We start from the raw sequence: 22143 nt of genomic DNA, 5'->3' as shown, positions 1-22143 counted from the left end.
AATAGGACTTCTCATTGTGGGAAGAGGTTGTAGTAGTCCATCAAATACCACCATCCATTCCGCTATTTTTCTTTTTGCAAACTTTAAGTCTTTACTATATATGTAACATTTGAATCCATCAAGAAATACAGCAAATCTTTCCAAGGTTGAGAGAAAACAGCATACTCAAATGTATTAGGATGTTATTTCCAAAGGTCTAAATTTCTTAAGTAAAAGGTTAATGTTGACTATACATATACATCCTTCTCTTCTGGAAGGAATCTGTTAGATTTGCCAGCCTTTCAGATATATAATGTATGTGATTATTTTCTCTTCCTTAAAATAAAGAAATATAATGTTGAAAAATGTGTGTTTGTATATGCCCAGCATACATTTTAGATTTTGGTTTCTGTCTCCTCTGATCATTTCTTCTCTGCCAGAAGCAGGGAAAGGTATGAGCAAAGAAGAAAAACCATTTTCCTTTTTTTCTGGGTCTTAAATAAATAGATACTTGAGTGACATCTGATGATGTTCAAGTACCACCTGAAAATACCAAGGCACTCTCTTAAATTGTTTTTGATTTTCCAATCGACAAACACTGTGTTTGCTCTCCTTCTGAGCACCATTGGGCTAACCACAGAGAAAATCTCTACTCTGTACTGCTATTTAACATCATGTGTGTTTGTAACAGCTTTTTTTCAAGACTGTCCAATGATTTGAAAGTTTTGCTTATGTTAACCAACCATGGCAGCTGCATTCCATGTGTTTATGACTGAGATGGCTTTAGTTCAATAAATTCAACCTAGTTAACAGTTAAGGAATTTCTTAAAATAGAACATTTTAATGTTAAATTTAATTCTAGTCTGTTAGCTTGTTGGCATTAATAAAATAATAAGTTCCCCTGGAATAATTCAAAGTTGATTGTCTCAGAATGAAATTATGTATGTCCAATTTTATAAAACAGTAGGTGCCAAACAATTATGAGAATAAGAATGTGATCCTTCAAGAACAAGGAGACGAACATTGTTTTGAAGAAAATTTTGTAGTTGTCAACTGTTAAGCCAGCAGACATGAGTATTGAATACTAAGGAAGCTTGGGTTGACAATGTTCTCTTGAAAGGGGTGATATGATGCTTAACAAAACAGTAGCAAGAATTGCTGACAGTGTGCTTGTTTTGCTGGAAATCTCATGTTGCATTGTAGAAGGACATTTAAAACAGAACATGATGGTATTTCAATATTTATATCAAAATATAAGAATAATAATATTTTCTTATTTTTTACATTTCATTAAAATGTATCCTCTAGCAAAACTAAAATATGATAATTTTATAATCCTTGAAAGTAACAAAACCCTTATTTCATTTTTGTTGTTGTAATGGCAAGAACACAGTGGGGTGCTGCTTATTTCTTCTTACAGTTGCAGTTTCTGGACCATCACCGGAAGGCGCAGCATCGGGGACCTGAGACAGTTGGTCATATCAATTTCATAGTGAAGAGCAGAGACAAACAAATGCATGTGTGAGGAGCACTCGTTCCCTTTCTTTTGAGAATCCAAGCCGGGGAATAGTACTTCCCACTTTCATGAAATTTAGCAATTCATCAATGCATGTAAAATTCTAGTTTTCTGGGTTTTGGGGGAGTGGGAGGGGTAGTTCAGGTAGTTCAAAGGGATATAATTTCATGAAATTTCACAGCAATCTACAATCCAGTTTAGGGAAAACATGAAGTTTAATAGTTGACTAAATATAGCATTCTTCTGTGCCCTCTCTAGACTTTTACAGAAATGACTGGGAGACTCTGGAGATTCATGAGGCTCATTTTTTCTGTATCTTTCCTAGAAAGCTACTTTTCCTTTTATGGCCCCAGCTCTTGATTTCTCTTTTCTGTGACAATTCATGGCCAAGAGAGAACTTTTTATTCTTTCCATAAATCATATCCTCGACTGTAACAGTTTCTGAAGATTGCTCCTCTTAGAAGCACACAGGTTTATGTCCTACTGTAGCTCCCTGTGACCCTGCAGAGAAGGCCTCAGTATTGTCCTGTGCCCCAATCAGAATTTATCTAGCCCTCTTCTGCACTCTAGTAGCATATGGGTTTATTTGTGTACTGTTCAGATTTTCTTCTGCTGCTGCTAGTCCTGTTAAACTACAGAGAGAACAGGAAGGTTGAAGAGTAGGGATTCCATATACATAGAAAAAATTTAAAGCAATTATAATAACTTCCTTTTGTTTTATGTGTATTCTTAATCACATACCTTCTGAAACCCTTCCAGTTGCTAATGTCTATCAGTTTAATTATTTCATTCAGTCTTCACAGCTATACAAAAAGGTCTTAGAACCCTTGTTTGATAAATTAAGAAAATGAGAATTAAGGAGTTGAAACCTAGATTACAAAAATAGTATTTGATAGAGCAGGGATTTTTAAAAATAAATATAGGGTGTACATTTGGAGAGATGAAAAGCAAATAAACATTAGGGTTAAAATTTTAGCACCTACGACACCCCCAAGTATGTGCATAGGTTCTACATGCAATTCCAAACAGAAAACTGAGTGCCCTCCTGGCCTCGGGAGAAGGTGTTGTTACCCTACTGAACCTAGCTACCATTCAAAACATATTGGGATGCATGCTCATTTTGAAAATACACAGAGTTGTTGTTTCAACTATTGTTGGGAAAAATGCAGGATTTACAAGAAAGGAGTTTTAGTGAAAAACAAATATCATAGATGAACCAAAGTATTAAAAATAGCAAGCACGTAGTATTCTCATGGGGATAAAACAGGATTTGGAAATAATCAATTTAAACCCTATGCTGCAAAAACAGTGTATGGCAACTTCATTTTGAGGGGAGAATTATGCCTGTTACACTTTACAGTGTTTCATTTTCTTCATGCTTATCAGAATGTGGAGCATCAGTTTGCCACAGCCTCTGCTCACACACTGAAGCATGCAGTCTGTGCACAGTGACAGTATTTTGGGGGCCAAAATCCTATGGCGAAGACTTCAGTGTTTACTGTGTAATTGTGAGCTGAGCTACCCAAAGTCATAAGGATACCAAGAATGTATGTAAATTCAGAGATGACTTTCTTACAGAAAATTTGGCTGCTAGGCTTGTTGAAATTGAGAACAAAACGGCCTCTACAGGCAAGAGGACAGTGCACTGTACAAAGGGAGAGAATTACACACATCTGTCTCAACACAGAGACATGCTGGGTTCTCCAGAGCGAGCCAGGCTGAGGCTTGTCCCTCTCGCTGTTCTCCCATTTTCTCCTTTCTTTCTCAGACCTGGAATATTTGCCTAGAACAAATTGTATGGTCATCGTACCAAATGCCATTCTGACTGACCTCTTCACTCTTCTCTGTTGGCTGAGTTAGCCCTGTTTGGTGCACTCAGAATGTAGGCAGCACGAAATGTTTCAACCCATTTACCTTCCATGTGGGAAAGACTACATGGCCCGTACATCTAAACAGCTTGATTTCTGACTTTTTATGAAGGACATTTTGAAAATAAAAAAGAATATTTAATCGACATGTTGGTTGATACGTATAATGTCTGTTCATACCAAATTTGGAAAGAAAAATTGAATCTGGTTTTGATAAGCTTGGTGAAGTATGCAAAGATATCAGGTACATAAAACAGGACAATGGAGGAAAAATGAGGTCTTCAGGGCATGTGGGAAGGGCAGGGAAGAAAAGGTAACAGAATACAATACATGTGACATAAGTGAAAACAGTAACGATTTAGTGGAAAGAAGGGGCCGAGAAGAGTTCTGTAGAGGGGGGAACAAGTAAAAATAAATAAAAATTGTGTAAAGCCATAAAGAAAGTCATTACAGTGTATGTTAGTATGCTAACTTAAAACATTATTAAACTAAGAAAGCTGAAGAATAACTGCCCAGCTATGAATATTCATGTTAACACAAGGTGACATTGGCCATTTTATGAAGTGGAAAATTGCTTCACACTCAAATTCTTAAAAATCTTCTTCTTTTTACTGTCTTTAAAAAACGTAGAATATTGAAAAACATGAGTTGCAAGAGATCCTCTCTCAGAAAATAAAGTGAAGGGGGACCAAGCAGAGTATCCAACATCAACTTCAGACCTCTATAGGCACTTACACTTATATGAGTTAACATACATGAAAACATGCATACACTTGTATGTGTGTGTGTGTGTAAAACACAAATAAATAAAAATCATTCTTATTTACTTTGCAGCAGGGATCAAACTCAAGACCTTGTATATACTGAGCAAGCGTTCTACCACTGAGGGACACGCTCAGTCCTCATCTTCACATTTTAAGCCTTGAAACTACAACTTAAACCTCAAGAGGTGAATTGAATTTTACACACACAGGGACACAAAAACATATGCAATATAATATCTGACATTCAAATGTACCTAGGTATATAGTTCAAATTTCTCAGATACTTCTTAATAAGAAAATAACTTTGATAACGTTGCATCAGTTTCTAATACATATTCGAAAAATGTTTCCATAAAATTTAGTTTATTTATGCTTGTATTAATATCTCTTTAAAACTTAAATTGGGCATTTTATTGTAAATGTGAGTAGGGGAACAAAGTCTTTTGATCCAAATAAGTTAGTAATATTGAAAAATGAGTATTTTCATACTGAAAGGTTAGTGTAACTATACATTGACTATGATATAAACTTATAAAAGAACTTTAACTTAACAGAAATATTTAAAACTTATCTCAGATAAATGCGAAATTCTAAAAGAGTGTCCTTTCAGAAATATTTAAATTATTATTATTATTATTATTATTATTATCATTGTGTGGGGGGGTGATATGAGTAAACGTCACAGTACAACATTTGGTTGTCTAGTCTCTCCTTACACCCTGGGTTTCAGAGATTGAACCTAGGTATGCAATCAGACTTTAAAACAAGTGCATTTGGCTATGGAGACACCTCACAACACAAGAGTTTGTATTTTCTAACGAATATGATTTACATAGCTATGATTATCTAGCATTACATACAGCAGCAGCAAAACCCACTGCCTTTTCTTATTCCCTCACTGTTACCATATATCAAATGAGCTCATATTGCTTGTCTGAAAGATTTAATGACACTATAAAATATACTGATAAGAAACCTGTATTAATGAGTGAAGTGTCCAAGAGAATCCCTAACATGCTTTTCAAACTTGCTCTTCTTAAGTAGAAGAAACACTTTGAAAGTGGAATTCCAGACACATAGCAGACAAAACTACACTGTCTTGAGTACGACCTAATGGGGGCTCACAGCCAAGCCTTTGTGCTTTAGCTCCCAACTACTGAAGTCCTTGAGAAAATACATCCTGAACTCTGGCAGTGGTAGAAAGTTGGTGATAAATTCATGCTTTCCTAATAAAAACGCTTCCAAAGCTACACAGTCCTTTCTGATCTCTGAGGATCTGAGATATTTAAGATCCCCAATGATTTGTCTCTACTAGTAATGGAAGAGTCGGGAGAGGACAATGACATCTGGAACTTTCTATTATCCCCAAATAGACTTTTCCCCTGTTGGCTAAAAATGGGATTCAAATTCAGGCTAGAGTTCTGAAAATCTGGACATACAGCCTGTACCAATTTTCTGCCAATTTCACTGTCCAAAAGGAAATTCTGAGATTTTGTTTGTAGTAAAATAATAGATTAGGATGAGATGTTTTTTCTTTGAGAAGGGATCTTGCAGACATTGCTTGCATCCAGCTTTATTCTTGACAGGCTGATGTTTAGTTGACTCACACACACACTGTTGCTGCTTCTGAGGAATGCAGATTGCCCAAGAGAAGCTAAGCACTGCTGAGTCAAACTTTATAAATGAGGCGAGTGTTTTACTAGTTACAACAAACTTACACTTCCAATATTTTACATTCCTTTTTCAGAACTATTGACAAGGCAAATGCCATGTGAGTTCTTTTCTGACATTCTCATGCAAGGAGATGCAAAGCTTACTGTGGGACATTTGGATTAAAGTCAGGAAATTTTAAGAATGTCAGAAATAGAATCCTGAAACTTCCAGAAGTAGACTGTTCTTCAGTGTCTGACTCTGTGGCCCTCAGCCAAGGGGTTCAGATCTATTTCCTCTCTTAAAACACAATTTTTCTTTGTGTTACACCAAAATAGCAGAGTTAAATTCTAACAAAGAAATGCTTGATTTCAGAACAAACACTTAGTCACCCAAAAGCAAGGATTTCTTCTCTTGCTTCCATCACTCTGGCTTTACTGAGGAAGGAAGCTGGAGTCTTAGGTCTTGTGTCACATTGTGTGGATTTTTCTTTATGGATTGTGTTTCATCATTTAACAGACACGTTTGAAGGAAGGTAGAGATATTAAATAGCATATTTATTGTAAACCTACTATGCAATGTGCTAAGCCAGTACTTCTCCTACATTATCTCATTTATTCCTCATAAGAACTCAGCCAAGATAGCGTTTATAGTCTCCATTTTCACAAAACTTTATCTCTGTGTTAACTATGTTAATGTTCAGAGATCACCATAGCTAGCAGAGCCAAAAACTGATCCGAGACTTGTGAGGGCAATTTTAAAACTTATTGCTTTATGTGTATGAGTGTCTTGCATGTATGACTGTATACCATGGGCGTGCAGTAGCTGTGTTTGCCTGAGAAGGGGATTTGACCGCTTAGAACTCGAGTAACAGATGGTTATTAGTTACCACAAGGGTTCTAGAAACCAAATCCAGGGCATCTCTCAAAAACAGTAAGTGCTCTTAACCATGGAGTCATTCATTTAATCCCTTGTGTAAGCAATTTTAAAACTCCAACTCTTTCCATTAAGTGGTGTAGTCTTGCGTTTTTGCAGAAGTCAAATAAGACCAACTGTGAAGAGTATTTATGGGGAAAATTCTACAATGGGCAGTCATTGATTGGAGTTCAAGACAGGATTCTTTTTTTTTCAGCAAATTTATTATTTTTTATTAAAAATTTCCACCTCCTCCCATTTTCTTCCCCCTCCCTCTCCAGACCAAAGAGCAGTCAGGGTTCCCTTCCCTGTGGGAAGTCCAAAGTCCTCCCCCCTCCATCCAGGTCTAGGAAGGTGAGCTTCCAAACAGACTAGGCTACCACAAAGCCAGTACATGCAGTAGAATCAAAACTTAGTGCCATTGTCCTTGGCTTCTCAGTCAGCCCTCATTGTCAGCCACATTCAGAGAGTCTGATTTGATCACATGCTCCATCAGTCCCAGTCCAGCTGGCCTAGGTGAGCTCCCATTAGATCAGCCCCGCCGTCTCAGTGGGTGGGCGCACCCATTGTGGTCCTGACTTCCTTGCTTATGTTCTCCCTCCTTCTGCTGCTCATTTGGACCTTGGGAGCTCAGTCCAGTGCTCCAATGTGGGTCTCTGTCTCTATCTCCATCCATCACTAGGTGAAGGTTCTATGGTGATATACAAGATATTTATCAATGTTCAAGTCAGGATTCTAACACATGTTTAAACAGGTATCAGAGACCTCCACTCTTCCCTTTCTTCTTTTGAAAGTCACAGACAATGAGGCAGTATTTTCCCCCTGAAATTATGTTAAAACTATTAATCAAATCGCTAACTATTAACTTGTGTCTTATTGACTCAAGAGACTTTGGCTGCTTAACCTTAGAAAAATAAACTATGCAATACAGAATATTTTTCTGTATTGATACTCTATGTTAACCAAAGATTTTTATTTTCATATTCTATATTGGTGCTCTTTCTTTTTCAAATGAATATATATATTATTTATTTATTTTGCATCTCAACCAACAGTTTCCCCTCTCTCCTCTTCTCCAATATCCTCCCTCCCCCCACTCCACTTTGTTCCCACACCCCAATCCACTCCTCCGTTTCTGTTTAGGAAAGGGCAGTTCTCCCATGAGCATCAACAGAACACGGCATATAAAGCTGCAGTAAGACAAAGCACCTCCCATGTGTTAAGTCTAAGCTAGGTGGCCCAGTATGAGGAGTAGGTTCCCAATAGCCAGTAAAAGAGTCAGAGACAGACCCTGTTCCTGCTAGAAGTCCCACGGGAGGACCCAGCTACACAACTGCAACATGCATGCAGACTGCTTAGGTCAGTGCCATGCTGCCTCCCTGGTTGTCGACTCAGTCTCTGTGAGCCCCTATGAGCCCAGGTTAGTTGGTGGAAGACTTTTTCTGATAGAATGTTTTCCACTATACTTCATTTCTTCTGGTTAACCTAGCATGCCACTATTGGGCAGGATTTGATAAGTTGTGCATTTAGTTAAGTAGAAAATAGAAGTATTCTTTAAAGAAATATGTTATATATTTTTATATTTTGTATTCCTAATTTGTGTGATCATTTGTCCTCAGAGCTACAAAAGTGATAGTTTTACTTTTAAGTATGATGTAATGATAAATAGGTTCTTTTCTAAAGTAAAAATATGTATTATTTGTGATGAGGAAATAATTCAGTCAATAGAGTGCTTTTTGGCAAGCATAAGGCTGAGTCTCATTCCCCCAAGCCACATAAAAGTCCACGCATGGTAGTATACACTTCTAATCCTAGCACTTAGATAGAAGACACAGGTAGATCTCTGAGACTTGCTGAACTAGCCAGCCCAGCCTACTTGACTAGCTCCAGGCTAGCGAAAAAACAAAGTAGACAGCTCCAGAGGAACAATATCCAAAGTTGTCCTCTGCCCTCCACTCTCATGAGTACACATGTGTGCACATCTGGATTCACATACACTTGAAATAATAGGTAACAATTTGTTTATGTCTATAAAACTGAAGAAAAGACATAAAGCTTTTAAATAACATAAAAGTATTTCTTAATAAACATATTTCAGCTTCTGGTTATCATTTACCCATGAAAAGCTAAAGTAGTTCCCCTAAATTAAAATAATTCATAAATAAAGACTCAAATTGTTAAAACACATTTCCAGCCTGACTCTGGTACTTGAAAAAGCAAATTTTCAATTTTTGTCAATGAAATCTTTTCTTTATAATATTGGTATAAACAATGGATTCTAAATATTGATCAATTCTAGTAAACTCAAACTTTATGTTATTACTTCTAATTTAAAAACTCTCATTAGATAATCAATTTCCTTTCCTCCAGCTGTGTGCTGTGACCTTGAATAGAAACTGAAGTGGAGTGAAGGATGCTCTATGATCCAGGAACTTTATTCCTGGGAGAGCAACTTGTAAGCTCTCATAGAAAATGAAAGTAGTATGTGGTGGTACCTCAGAGCAGAAGGTGAGCCACCAAAGTAGTCTAGATCCTACAGGAAACAGCTTGGAAGGGAGTTTACGAGAGACAATGGAAGAGGTTAATAAAAATGCTCTTTATTGTAATGAAGGGTGTTTTAAAGTTTTAAGTTTCATCTAATTCCAACAAATACCTTCCTAGAAAACCTGAGCCTGGTTATTTTTGGAGATAACTACATTGACAAATGTGTTATGCCTTAAATATTTGGTCTCATTTAATGGTAGATACTAGTTCTTGGGTTTTAAAACTATGAATACATGCAACTTTTATTTCATCAGCATAATAGCTTATACTTCATATCCTACTCAAAATACACCACCTACTTCTGCATATTTAACCTTCATGACTGCTTAAGTTTGTTCCTGACCTTGGGTTTTGTGTCTGTGTGGACAAGAGTGTACATGCATGTAGGTGGGTGCTGCTGCATGTATGTGCCAATCCAAATGGAAGGTAGAGATTAATTTCAATGTGCTTTGTGTTTGTGTGTTTGTTTTTAGCCAGCCAGCTGAGAGTTGATGTATTTTACTTTGTACTCTTACAAAAGAAGACCACAGGGCATGAAGCAATCAATGACTTGTGTGTTCCAAAATATTGTCTTTCTCGTGTTCTGTTTTCTCCTTTACAAATCAGTACCATTCTACACAGATTGACAGAGTGAGCTTCTGTTTGGTCTTGTTTTTGACCATCAAATTCAACTTTCCTCATAATGTATGGCATTAGCTATTGGTTGCACATAGATCACTAATTTATCTATTAGCATTGAATTTTCACACCTCAATGGTTAAAACTCAAATTCAACTAAAAGTTAAAATTAAAACACAGTAAAACAATATATTTATCACATGACTACATTACCATAACAAATCAATAAATGTGATAGACATGGTGGCTCATACCTTCAATCACAGCACTTAGGAAGGCTAAGGTGAATGGTTACAAGTTGAAGGTCAGCTTGGGATACAAAAACAAAACTCTATCTCTAAAGAGAAGAAGAGAGGAAATATTTAATTAAATACATATTGCTGGTAATGAAGATAATTCGGTATCTTAAAAGCTGGGGGAAAGTTTTGGGGAAAAATAAGCTTGCTTCATAATAAATTTAAAAATATTACCCAACTGAAGCAGAATACTAATTCAATGTACCAATAAATATTAGTGCTCATCACAAAATGCACTGTTGGAGCCCCAGTGGCATTGTCATCAAAACAGGGAATGAACCAAGACTGTGAGCCCCAATATTATATGACATTTCTAGGTAATGTATGGCAAAAAGCGTTTAAACAAAAGCAATTATTATTAGAAAGAGGACAAATTATAATTTGTAAATAAGGGACCCATTTACAAAGCAATTACACAAATCAATAGCTCCCTGTATCAGAAATAACCATTGAGACAATGCAAGACTAAAACCTAAATAACAACAAAAATAGATAAAATAATCACTGTGAAATTTAGTAATGTGTAGAATCTACATAAGGGAAACTCTGAAACTTTGATGAGGTGCTTAGACCAGACCTTGAAAACACTCTAATGTCTGGAAAGCTGGGATGTATTAAGACTTCAATTATTTCCACATCAATTCTGTCAAATGCACAAGGAGCCTATTATTTGGAACACCAAAGTGTGATTATAAAAATCACAGAGAAGAAGAAATGAGGCTGTTCAAGAAAATAAGATCAGTATTCGAAAATGTAAGCACTAAGCATGCTCTGTGTGTAGCCCTAGGCATCTGTCTTATCTGCTTTAAAGGAATATATACTTTTAAAATGCAGGTCTTATTTCCTGTTACATACAAAAGTATACTCAAAAGGCAATTTAGAGACATAAACTATGCCAAAGAATTAAAAAATTGAGATATTTAGTATAGAAAATTATATATGCATTATGGAATTTGTATTTTGTATTAAACAGCAAATTATAGACAGGTGAAATACATAACAGTTTGAAATTCTTGGTTTATATTGACACAAAAATGATTAATAAAATGGGGAAAATAGTAGATGAGTATGCAATCACATGACATATAGCACTTAACCTAAATAAAAAGAATACAGCATGTATTTATAATGTCAGAATTCCATAGAGATTGGAATATAACTCAATTGTTTACTTGCATGTAGATAGGTCATTTTGCAAAATTGTTAAAACAAACAAACAAACAGGAAACAAATCAAAAAACAATGACATAGATATTTTCATATATACTTGGAATAATTTTATGAAGTGATAGAATGATGTTTACCTGTTATTAACTATTATTTCTTAAAGGATCATTATAGACATGAAAACAATGCCTAAATTGTTACATGTGGAAAAAAGATAACAGTTTGATTACTACATAGAAATAATAAATATGCTTTAAAGACTGAGTACAAAATTAGTTACATTAGCATTGAGACATGTTCAGTGTTATTTTGTCTGTAAATTTATGTTGTTTATTTTGTTTTGTTTTGTTTGTTAACAGAGTCTCAATTTGTGTACCTCTGACTGTCCTATATATAGCTTTCTATATAGACAAGGTTAGCATAGAATTCAGAAGGACCCTTCTGCCTCTGCTTCCAGAGTACTGGGATTAAAGGCATGCATCATCACACAAAGCCCCCTTTTCTGTAAATTTCTAATAAAATGGCTAGTCAAAATGAATTCATGGAATGATTATGAAGGAATAAATTCATTTATATTTTAACATACTTATTGGACAGTGTTTTAAAGCTGAGGGTCTTAATCAGGGGGTGGAGAACATGATGTCAACTATGCAGTAGATTGCAACCAGAGCCTTAAAAAGAAAAAAATGGAACAGAAAGCGTGTTTATATTTCATGTGGATCTTTGGAAATAAAATAAAAGAGAAGATCACAAAAATCTTCAGAATATACACAGAAAATTATTTTATGCCTATTTCTCAAGTAATATTTTAAAAAGCATTTAAGAGTCTTCTGTGTTGGGCATTCTATGTGTACATACCACAGGTTAATATCAAGCGTCTTCCTCAGTGGTTTTCCACCTTGTGTTTCGAAATAGGAATTTTCGCTGACCCTAGAGTTCACTGCTTAACTTGGCTAGATTAGAGTTCACTGCTCAGCTAGATTGGCTGAACAGTGAGCTCAGGAAATCTTCCTGTTTCTGTCCCCAACCTCCTTGGAGTAACCATTTTGACATGAATAAAAATTTGTCAAAGTTCTTGCTTTACATTTGTAACACATTCTTATGCAAATGATTACTTGCCTGAAATCCACTGAGACATTCTTCACTATCTCTCTCTCTACTGTTTTAAAAAGAAAGGAAAAATCAAAAAGGAAAGTCAATATTTATGCAAGGGGCTTGCACTTATAAAATTATGTTAGACAGGATGCTCCTGCATGGAAAGTCGATTGTGAACATCTTTTTTCTTTCCTTGTGAAAAAAAAAAAAAGATCAGTGAACAGTAAATTAACAAGAGGCAGGTTTCTTTAACAATTCTTTGGAGGATATGAATAGTGTGGATTTCTGACATAGCAGAATAAAAAGGGTGAACACCCCATGTTGTTATGTTTGACCAAATGTATGTTAGAGTTACTGTATATTCAAGACCTGCAAAAGACTGAGCCTTTACTGTATGATTGGTTTCTCTATCTCTCTCTCTCTCTCTCTCTCTCTCTCTCTCTCTCTCTCTCTCTTTTTGTGTGTGTGTATGTGTGCTCCATATACGAATGGCTCCTGATATCCAATATCAGATTATTTCAGCCCTATTTTCCTTTAAAATTCTCACTTAGAGAAACTTTCCTGAATTCTGCAGGGAACTATACTTATTTACATTGGATTATGACTGTGAACTATAGTTAACATCAAGAACTTAATTCAAAGAAAATATATAAGGCTTTAGAGCGTGAAGAGGAGGAGCGAGGGGAGAAAAGGGATAAGAAAGAGCAATAGGGAAGCTGAATATGGTCATAGTACCTTAAACACATGTATGAACATGTAACAAGCCTGGTCTTATACAGTTAACAATGCATTTAAAAAATAAGTCTCATTCTTATACAGCACATTCTTGTATACCAAGGTAAAATTTCACAATTTGTCTTGCAATATTGTCTGCCGACTAACTTCTGATAGATTTCTCTGTAATCCTGTCTTTCCCAGAGATGTGTGCCATAGGTACTTTAAACATCAAGTATTTTGAGTTAAGATATTTTGGGGATAAAATTTTAATACCACACTTAAGCCAACTAAGAAAACAGAAATACCCAATTGTGAAAATGGCATATCATTTGTTTTACTAAATTAAAAGTATTGATGATAAGGATTGACATTTTAAACTTTATGATCTACCTTCTAAGCTTAAACATTCTAATAATAATAATATATCCTATCACTTACAAACTAAATCATTCTGCTTATCATGTGTCTGTGAAAGTTTTTTAGAAACAAAATTGCTGTGATTTGAGTTATCTAAACTCTTTCAGCTTCTGTAATGTGTGCATTAGTAGTTGATTTCCACCAACAGTATAGACTCCCCTTGCGAAAGTAATCCTACTTCTGAAACTATTTTTTAGTGAAATAAACAAGAAGTATGATGAGGTTTATACTTGATCTCTTGATTTGATAGATGCTGCAGGTAAGAGGAACATTGTTTTCTGGGTCACCTTGCTAGTGGAGTTCCTTTATCATGTCTTGGAAGAACCATTTAAATCAACACATTATTGATACTGAATGAAAGGGGGAGAAATTTGAAATGTAGCTATCTAGGAGCTCAGAACTAGGTGGGGCTAAGAAGAGAGTAACTTGGAAATAGTAAAACTGGGAACAGTTGTTCAAGGTTCCTAAAAAATGAATATTTTCCAAACTGTGTAGTTTCTATTTCGTTGAGCCTAGGTGGAAAAGCTTTGATTTCTCTCATAAAAGTCTATGGTGCCAATTCCCCCATGTGACAAGAATTTTATACAATTAACTATATACTATATAAAATGTTCATTCCACAGTAATGTGATACATAGGTTTCCTGTAAGAGAAAATTCTCTTCACGGGTGTCTGATTTCCTGCATGCCTACTGCATTGCTATCATTCAAGTATTAAAAACAGCATTTTCTAGATCATTACCATAAAAGCAAGTCTTTTGCTTTTGCTTTTCATGATTATGCTATGTCTCCTGCTTCTTTTATAGATGGGGAAATAAACTTAGAAAAGAAAAATAACAAAATTCCAATCAGATGGGAAGACCAATACTGGGGTATTTGTTGCATAAGCCACTACTAAAGTTAATAGGCTATTGCATAGTTTTTAAATCATTAGAAAAGATAAAATTTCAAATTTTTCAGTCTAAAATGAAACTATTTGACATAATGGATAATATGCTAATGAATTTAATTGAATTAACCCATATTGTGATATCACTTTATTTCAAATGAGTATATAAGTGTGTGTGTGTGTGTGTGTGTGTGTGTGTGTGTGTGTGTGTGTGTGAATGCCTGCTTTACCATAGTAATGTGGAATATCTTAGTTATTTTTGCTACCTATGTAATATCTTGGTAGTGGAAATGCAGCAAACAAAGCTGATAATTGAAAGAAAAAAACAAAAACAAATTCCAGTTGTCACAATACAATAAAATCTTTTTTTTTTAAGTAAGGGAAATTGTGTGGTATGGTGAAATGGCTCAGTGGTTAAGAGTGCTTGCTGCTCTTGGGAAGGATCCAAGTTCTGTTCCCAGCATCTCAGTCAGGAAGCTCAGGATCATTTGCAATCCCAGCTTCAGCTCCAGGGGGATTTGATATCTCTGACCTCCCCAGGCACTTACATTTGCCAAATGTGCATGCACAGTCATGCCTGCCTGCACACACATACACACAAATAAACAAATCTGAAAAGAATAGAGAGGAAAACATACCTTAGAAAAAGTTCTAATTGAGACACCTTACTTTGGATCATGATTTCTTGAAAGCCTGGTATGATAAACTTGAACACAGCAGATTGTAATATAAATCCTTGTACTCAGTATTGAGGCCCTCCGAGCGGGATGTGCTGACAATATTGATGGGAGAAGGATATCTCTATGAGCAGAGAGAAAGCTTACATTTTGGATTGACTAATTGGGTATTCCAGAATTCTGCGTTGTGAAAGAACATGGCAATAGCAACCAAAGACAAGCCGTTTGCTTCTGTTGGCTGAGATGAGCACACAAAAGGGTGGGTTGCATTAGGCGGACTGGAGAAGTAGTCATTGGTCCTGATCACAGCCTACAGGAAAGCCGAAGTTTCTGAATGTCAGTATGAAAAGAGTAATGAAGGGAAATGCTTGCTTACAGTGGAAATGACTGAGTTCCAGTTGTCAGAGAATCTTGCTCGGTTCACTCAGTTAGCAGACACGGCAGATTAACACGGTTAAAATGTTGGAAAATCTATATACTAAGAAGACACGCCATGGCCAGGGTCACTCTTTGTAGGATTGTGCTGAGGAGACAGGGAAGGCTAAAAAGTATCTCAATGGAGATGAGCAAGTCTTCCCCAGAGTGCTTTCCTTTTATTTTCATACAGTTTAGAAATCATTTAAATTTACGTAGCATATAATTGCTGTTGGATACTATTTAGATCAGTAAATATAAAATAAAATCAGAGAAGACCGCAGTTTTACCAGTTTCCATGTAGGTATATCTATAGGTACATATGTATCTTGTACATGCAGGTACATGTGCACCTGATTGCACACATGAATCTTTTACTGTCTTACAGATAGCCTAACAGATTCAGCTAGACGAGCTGGCCATCAAGCCTCAGGGAGATGTTTTTAGCACTGAAGTAATAGCTTTTGAGTAGACACACAGCCATACAGACAACTGAAGAAAATTGAATTCCAATTTGTCACAATATAATCAAACATTTAAAAAAACAACAACAAAATGTTGCTAAGAAGAATTCTAGCTCATATCCTTCATTTTCGTCATGTTTTCTCCAGCTGTCCATGGGCCAATCTAACCCAATCTCTACTTTGCTGGCACCGTGACTACGGGCTCATCCTGCCTCACCCACTGTTTCCTAAGTGCTGGGTACCTTAACTCAGATCTTCACACTTGATTGGAAAGCCCTTAACTCATTGAGAAACCTCCCTGGTCCTAGTTTTGGCCATTTCCAAAGCAAATCCTCAGTCCTTCCCGCTTTCCATAAACTACAGAAAAATTATTAGGAAATGAACTGTGAATAAATAAACAAGTGAGTTACTTAATTGACTTCACACAGAACTTAATTTCACACAGTATAACTTGAGGATTGTTTAATAAATCAAGAAAACTGTGTGTTCTGACTTTTCCCTGGTAAATTTAGCAAATTAAGTGACTAATTTTTCTAAGTTAAGAGGTTCGCCTGTGTCACAATTGTAAGATTTGGTACAAGTTTATTATAAGTTAAATTAGTATATCCAAGTGAAACTTTTAAGTAAGAATATATTAAAACAAACTAAATTTTAAAATTATCTGTTCCATTTAATTACTTGTGATCAAGCAATTCCTAAGGACTTTTTCTCTTTTCAAAAAAATTGCTATATTCACAGCTACCAAAAGTAAGTATCAACACATTCTTTAATATTTAAACAGGAGACAGATAAAAAGAAGGTACAACAGCCATCTCACTAGCCCAGAAATAAACAGGCAACACATCCCACAGTGTCACTGAGCATCAGCAACATAAAGCAAAGGAAAGCAGCCCATGAATCACAATTCCAGAGAACATAAACAACAACGAGGACCCTAAGAGAGACATACATATACCTAATCTACATGGGAAGTAGAAAAAGACAAAATCTCCTGAGTAAATTGGAAGCATGGAGACCTTGGGAGAGTGTTGAAGGGGAAGGCAGAGGTAAGGAGGAGAGCAGAGAAAAATATGGAGCTCAAAAAAAGGGGGGGTACAGCCACCTAAAGATCCCCAGCATCAGGATGGCAAAGCTCACATGGACATTTATGCCACCTTTGAGCTTGTTCAATGCAGGTATTTGGTGTAACACAGAATTCAATGGGTTGATCTTCAGTGGGTCAGTCTGGAGAGAATGATAAATATGGTCTGTCTTGCTGACAGGAAGGATGTTTTCACATTCCATTGAACTGAATTATGCTCTATCAGGCAGAGCTTTCTCTCTGGTGAGGATTCTTAGAAAAAGCCGTAATGTGAACTCATTTCAAAACAAAGACCAAAAGGACAGTTGCAAATTAAAACCATAATAAATATTAAATAAGAATTGGATGACATTTATTTTGCTAAGTAAATAAATTCTTTTTAGATTAAAATATATCACCACATTCTTAACTATAAATATATTCAATTATAAAAATTAAGGGAAGTATAAATATCCTTAATACCAATAGACTGACAAAACTAATTTAAATTTCTATGCAAAAAGATTTTAAGAGTCCTATATATTAAATATAATCAGTATAATCAGAATGATATTCTGACTTAAATTTAAAATGATCTCAATCAAATTTAGCCCTAAGTCATGAGTAACTGGTAACTGGGTTGATGATTCAACGCTTGTTACACAGTTTTAAGGGTCTGAGTTCATATCCCCCAAATTCTAGACAAAAACTGAGTGGAGTCACTTATGCACCTGTAACCTTAGTGTTTGGGGAGGTTGGAGCTACCTCTACAGATTTCTGGGGGTGGATGGCCACCAGCCTCATTACAGGTTCAGTGAGAAAGTTTGTTTGGAGGAGATAAAGCACTGAATGACAGAACAGGACACCTGTTATCCTCCTCTAGCCCCTTTGTGCCCCAGGCATGCACACCCACAAGCATACATAGACACATACTACACATATATACCACACATACACTCACTCACACACACACACACACACACACACAGAGAGAGAGAGAGAAAGAGAGAGAGAGAGAGAGAGAGAGAGAGAGAGAGACACCAAAATTATATTTAAAAAGGTAAAGGTAAATGAACTGTTTTATGAGGGAGGAAAGAAGAAGAGTAAAACAGTTGGTCACAGCATTTACGAAGCTTCTTTGGGTCATGCTCTGGGCTGAAACTGCTTGGTCTTGAAAATGAATGTGCTGTAAAGGACAAATAAAACAGACAGAAAAGTATTCCTATTGAGGGAAAGACTCTGAACAAGATTTTATTGACGTGGTACTTGCCAAATCAGACATCTTTGGAGTGACCTAATCATGCATAGCTGAACATTTTCCCCAAACACACTCAAGATCACTGGATAGGCTTACATGGCACAGAAAAGTTTTTGTGCTCAAGGTTGCCATTTATTATAGGGAAAGAAAATGAATCAGAAGTAGGATTGGGAAAAGATTCATAGGCTGTAGCCCAGCAGACCTTGTGAGACCAGGACTAGCTTCCAGCTGTTCTCTTGGCATCAATGTGTGACAACACAAGAAACTCACCCTGCTTTGATGTCTAGGGTTCGCCTTGAGGATCAGTCCTGCAGGGATGAATATGGCTGCCATAAATCTTATTTGTATCTCAAGCACAAAGTCTCCAGAAGTCAACCTATTCAGAACAGACCAGGAATCTATCCTGGAATAAACTCTGACATTCCCAATATGTCACATTATCAGCATAGTCTCTCTTGTATAGCCCAAGAGTTAAGATCACCCTTTAATCGAGCAGGTTATACCAGGTATTAATGTGTTGGTTCTCAATCTGTGACTTGCAACCCCTTTGTGGTCAAATGACCCTTTACAAGGGTAGCATATCAGATATCCTGCATACCAGATATTTACATTAAGATTCATAACCGTAGCTAAATTACAGTTATGAAGTAGCCGTGAAAATAATTTATGATTGGGGGTCACCATGATATGAGGAACTGTATTAAAGGGTTGCAGCATTAGGAAGGTGGAGAATCATTAGGTTAAAGTTATCCCATGGAAGCTGTTTGAAGACTTCAAACCTCTGAGTTTACTACACAATCAAGAGTTTATGAGATGCGGTTACATAAATAAATGAATGAGAGATGTTTTTAAAATGATGGCTACAAATGATTTCTATGCATTTATTTTAGTGAATAACTGGGAAAATGAGGGAAAGAAATCCAACACTATGTAATAGTGATTTGTTTATTTGCTTTGAGTCACATCAGCGTTGTGTAGTGTGGTAGGCGTTGGGAGTGATGGCTTGCTCTGTGTGATGCTGACAGTGGAGCAGAGATTGAGTGGGTGAAGTCACTCAGTGAATGGTACATTGAGGCTGTACTCAGCTGGAAATCTGAGAACTGTCTATTTACCAGTCTTTTTCTTTTTGTTCCCCTCCCTACATGCTATGCTTCCTCTCTCCAACCACAATGGGGTCTTCGAAGATGCTCTAGTGGATTTGACCGCCATCGGCAGGACTGGGTGGACAGTGGATGTCCGGAAGAAGTGCAGGTGTGTTCTGCTGTAAATCACGGGCATCAGTTTCACATAGCGCATGACACTGTCACTTAATTAGAGTGGCATCTATTGGAGTTCTTTAATAAAACTCAAAACATTGAAAGTGAATTCTTAATGTATGCCAATCATTAGGGATAATGGCTTGCATGTATTACCACACTTTATTCTTACCCTCCTCTGAAGAGATACTGTTATTGTCATGAAGAAAAGAAGGGTAAAGGAATAGGGGATTGAAGTGTTCATGAGAGCTCCCAGCACTAGGTACCTATATAGAGAACAACAGATCCGGATTTGAACATGTATGCACAAAAAAGCAGATTTCCTAAATATTTCCTCTTTTTTGTCTTTTAAGTAGTCGTTGCTCCTCTTTTAATATCATAGAAAAATAATTGTTTGAGGGAAAGGTTGATTCTAGTGAACTGCTATGCTGTAATAAGCGAGAGTTGGGTCATGTGATTACTAGTTTTTTACATGAAAAAAAGCAATTTTAACTTGACTAAAGTTTCCCTGAATCTTACTGCCAGTCATTTCAAAGTCCCCTAGGTTTTATATGTGCATTAAGTATTTCTTGTCCCTTATTAAATGTGAGTATCTGTATGAATATATGTGCACTACATGCATGTTATGCTCACAATGGCCAGAAGAGGGCAGCAGGTCCCTCCATTAAGAGAGTTGCAGGAAGTAGTGAACCTTCTGCTGTGGGTGATAGAATTGAAGCTTCAATTTTATTTAAGAACAGTGTGCTTTCTCTCCAGATCCCTCTTTCGTTGAATTTTAAAATATAAAGTTTAATGGCAGTTAACAGTGACACACTAGAGACTCTAGTCAAGTCCCAGTCATAACACAGGAGCCACTAGGAATATCGTGGATTACTAGGAGCTTTGTGAAAAACACTTGAGTTTGTATAGCTCATAGAGGTCTCGAGAAATGCTCCTCTGAGAAGATTCTGGGGCCCAAAATGCACCTCAGTATGTGAGGCCCTCAGTCAGATCCCAACGTTATAGAATAAAATTTAAGATAAATAAAAAAAGTAACACTCTTGATACATGTAATCTTAGCAAGCAGGACCATATGAATTTAAGGCTAACCTAAGATACATGGTGTAACCCTGTGTAAAATCTCAACCAACAAACCGGCCAACATTGTTGAGCTAAGCTTCTAAGTGCACTACTGTGGGTGCTTTAATCTGGTATTTGATATTCACTTGGAGAATTAGAGCATTTTACCTTAATCATCATCTGTCTCAGTTATCTGACACAGTTCCATACAATACATTGAGAAATCCAGTTGTGTTTTCAGATCCTTGTTTTGCTCATTGTCTTTGTTAGGGTTTCTGGTACTGTAGTGATGCACAATGACCAAAAAGCAGGCTGGGGAGGGAGGAGAGGCTTTATTTGGCTTACATTTCCATATCACATTTAACCATTGAAAGAAGTCAGGACAGGAACACAGGCAGGGCAGGAACCTGAAGACAGGAGCTGATATACAGGCTGTGGACGGGTGCTACTTACTGGCTTACTCCCTATAGCATGCTCAACCCACTTCTTATAGAACCCAGGATCGCCAGTCCAGGGATGGATCACTTGCAATGGTCTGGACCCTCTCCCACCTATCACAGATCATAAATAAGAAAATGCCCTACAGCAGATCTTATGGAGGCATTTTCTCAACTGAGGTTTCCTCCTTTCAGACAATTCCAACTTGTGTGCCAAGCTAATATAAGACACATTCATGTAACCACAGTTTTCTCAAAAGAACTTGAAATGTTAATATGTTAATAATTGTTTAAAAGTTCAGAATATGATCCAGATATTTTAGCTTTCTTGCTCCGGAGGATTCTCCCTATAAACCTTACAAGGCAGAAAAAAGTCTCCTACTGATGCAAAATTGGTCCCCTTTAAGCAACATTGGCATTAGCATTTGTTCCTCTCGGCCAACTCTGATTTTATATTTGAGTTTTAAATGTTATTTAATGTATTTTGTTCCCTTAGAGAAGATGGGGTTTTATTTGGGGAAGAATGATGGAAAGGTAATAAAGAAGCATGTTTCGAAATTTTACTTGGTAAAATTTCTAATACTCTTGAAATTTACATTATATACACAGCCTTTTCCTTTTGTAAATGCAAAAGCAAACCAAATCCAAGATTCTAACCTTAAACATAGGATTGTTTATTAATAACTATTCAGTGAGAGCAATAGACAGCAAATTCAATCCTAGACTTCTTTATTTTAAGATGTCTGAGACATCCACCTGCATATGTCTTTTCAACAGATGAATGTTTGAGCTTGACTTTCAAGAGAAGAAGGTCAACTTGAGATGCAGATTTGTAAACATTCAATATCAAGATGTTAAACGAAATCTTGGGTATAGAGATGGACGTGCAGAAGAAAACACAGAGTGAAAGGGAAGGTCAAGAAATATACATAAAAATTGCAAAGCTAAAGTGAGGCAGAATAAGAAGGAAGCAAGGGAGCTATAAGAGAAGAGTCAGAAGATGAACATCACAGAAACCAAGAGTGGACATCTTTGTTCACTAATGCGGATTAGCCATAGGTTTCCTTTGGGAGATTTAGTAAAT

At 36.4% G+C, this 22143-nt stretch overlaps 1 protein-coding gene across 1 annotated transcript in view; it reads left to right on the top strand.

The window, feature by feature from the left end:
- Plxdc2 (plexin domain containing 2) overlaps positions 1–22143 on the top strand; it is a 392448-nt gene that overhangs the window by 314208 nt on the left and 56097 nt on the right. The window contains exon 10 of the mRNA XM_048461163.3: positions 19492–19558. Within this exon, the coding sequence (XP_048317120.2) occupies positions 19492–19558 (67 nt within the window). The remainder of the gene's footprint in view (positions 1–19491; positions 19559–22143) is intronic.

Source organism: Myodes glareolus, chromosome 14 (assembly GCF_982192425.1).
Source record: "Myodes glareolus chromosome 14, mMyoGla1.1, whole genome shotgun sequence".
Classification (NCBI taxonomy): Eukaryota; Metazoa; Chordata; class Mammalia; order Rodentia; family Cricetidae; genus Myodes; species Myodes glareolus.
The sequence above is the reverse complement of the archived record's forward strand: the minus strand, read 5'-3'. Positions and strand labels throughout refer to the sequence as shown.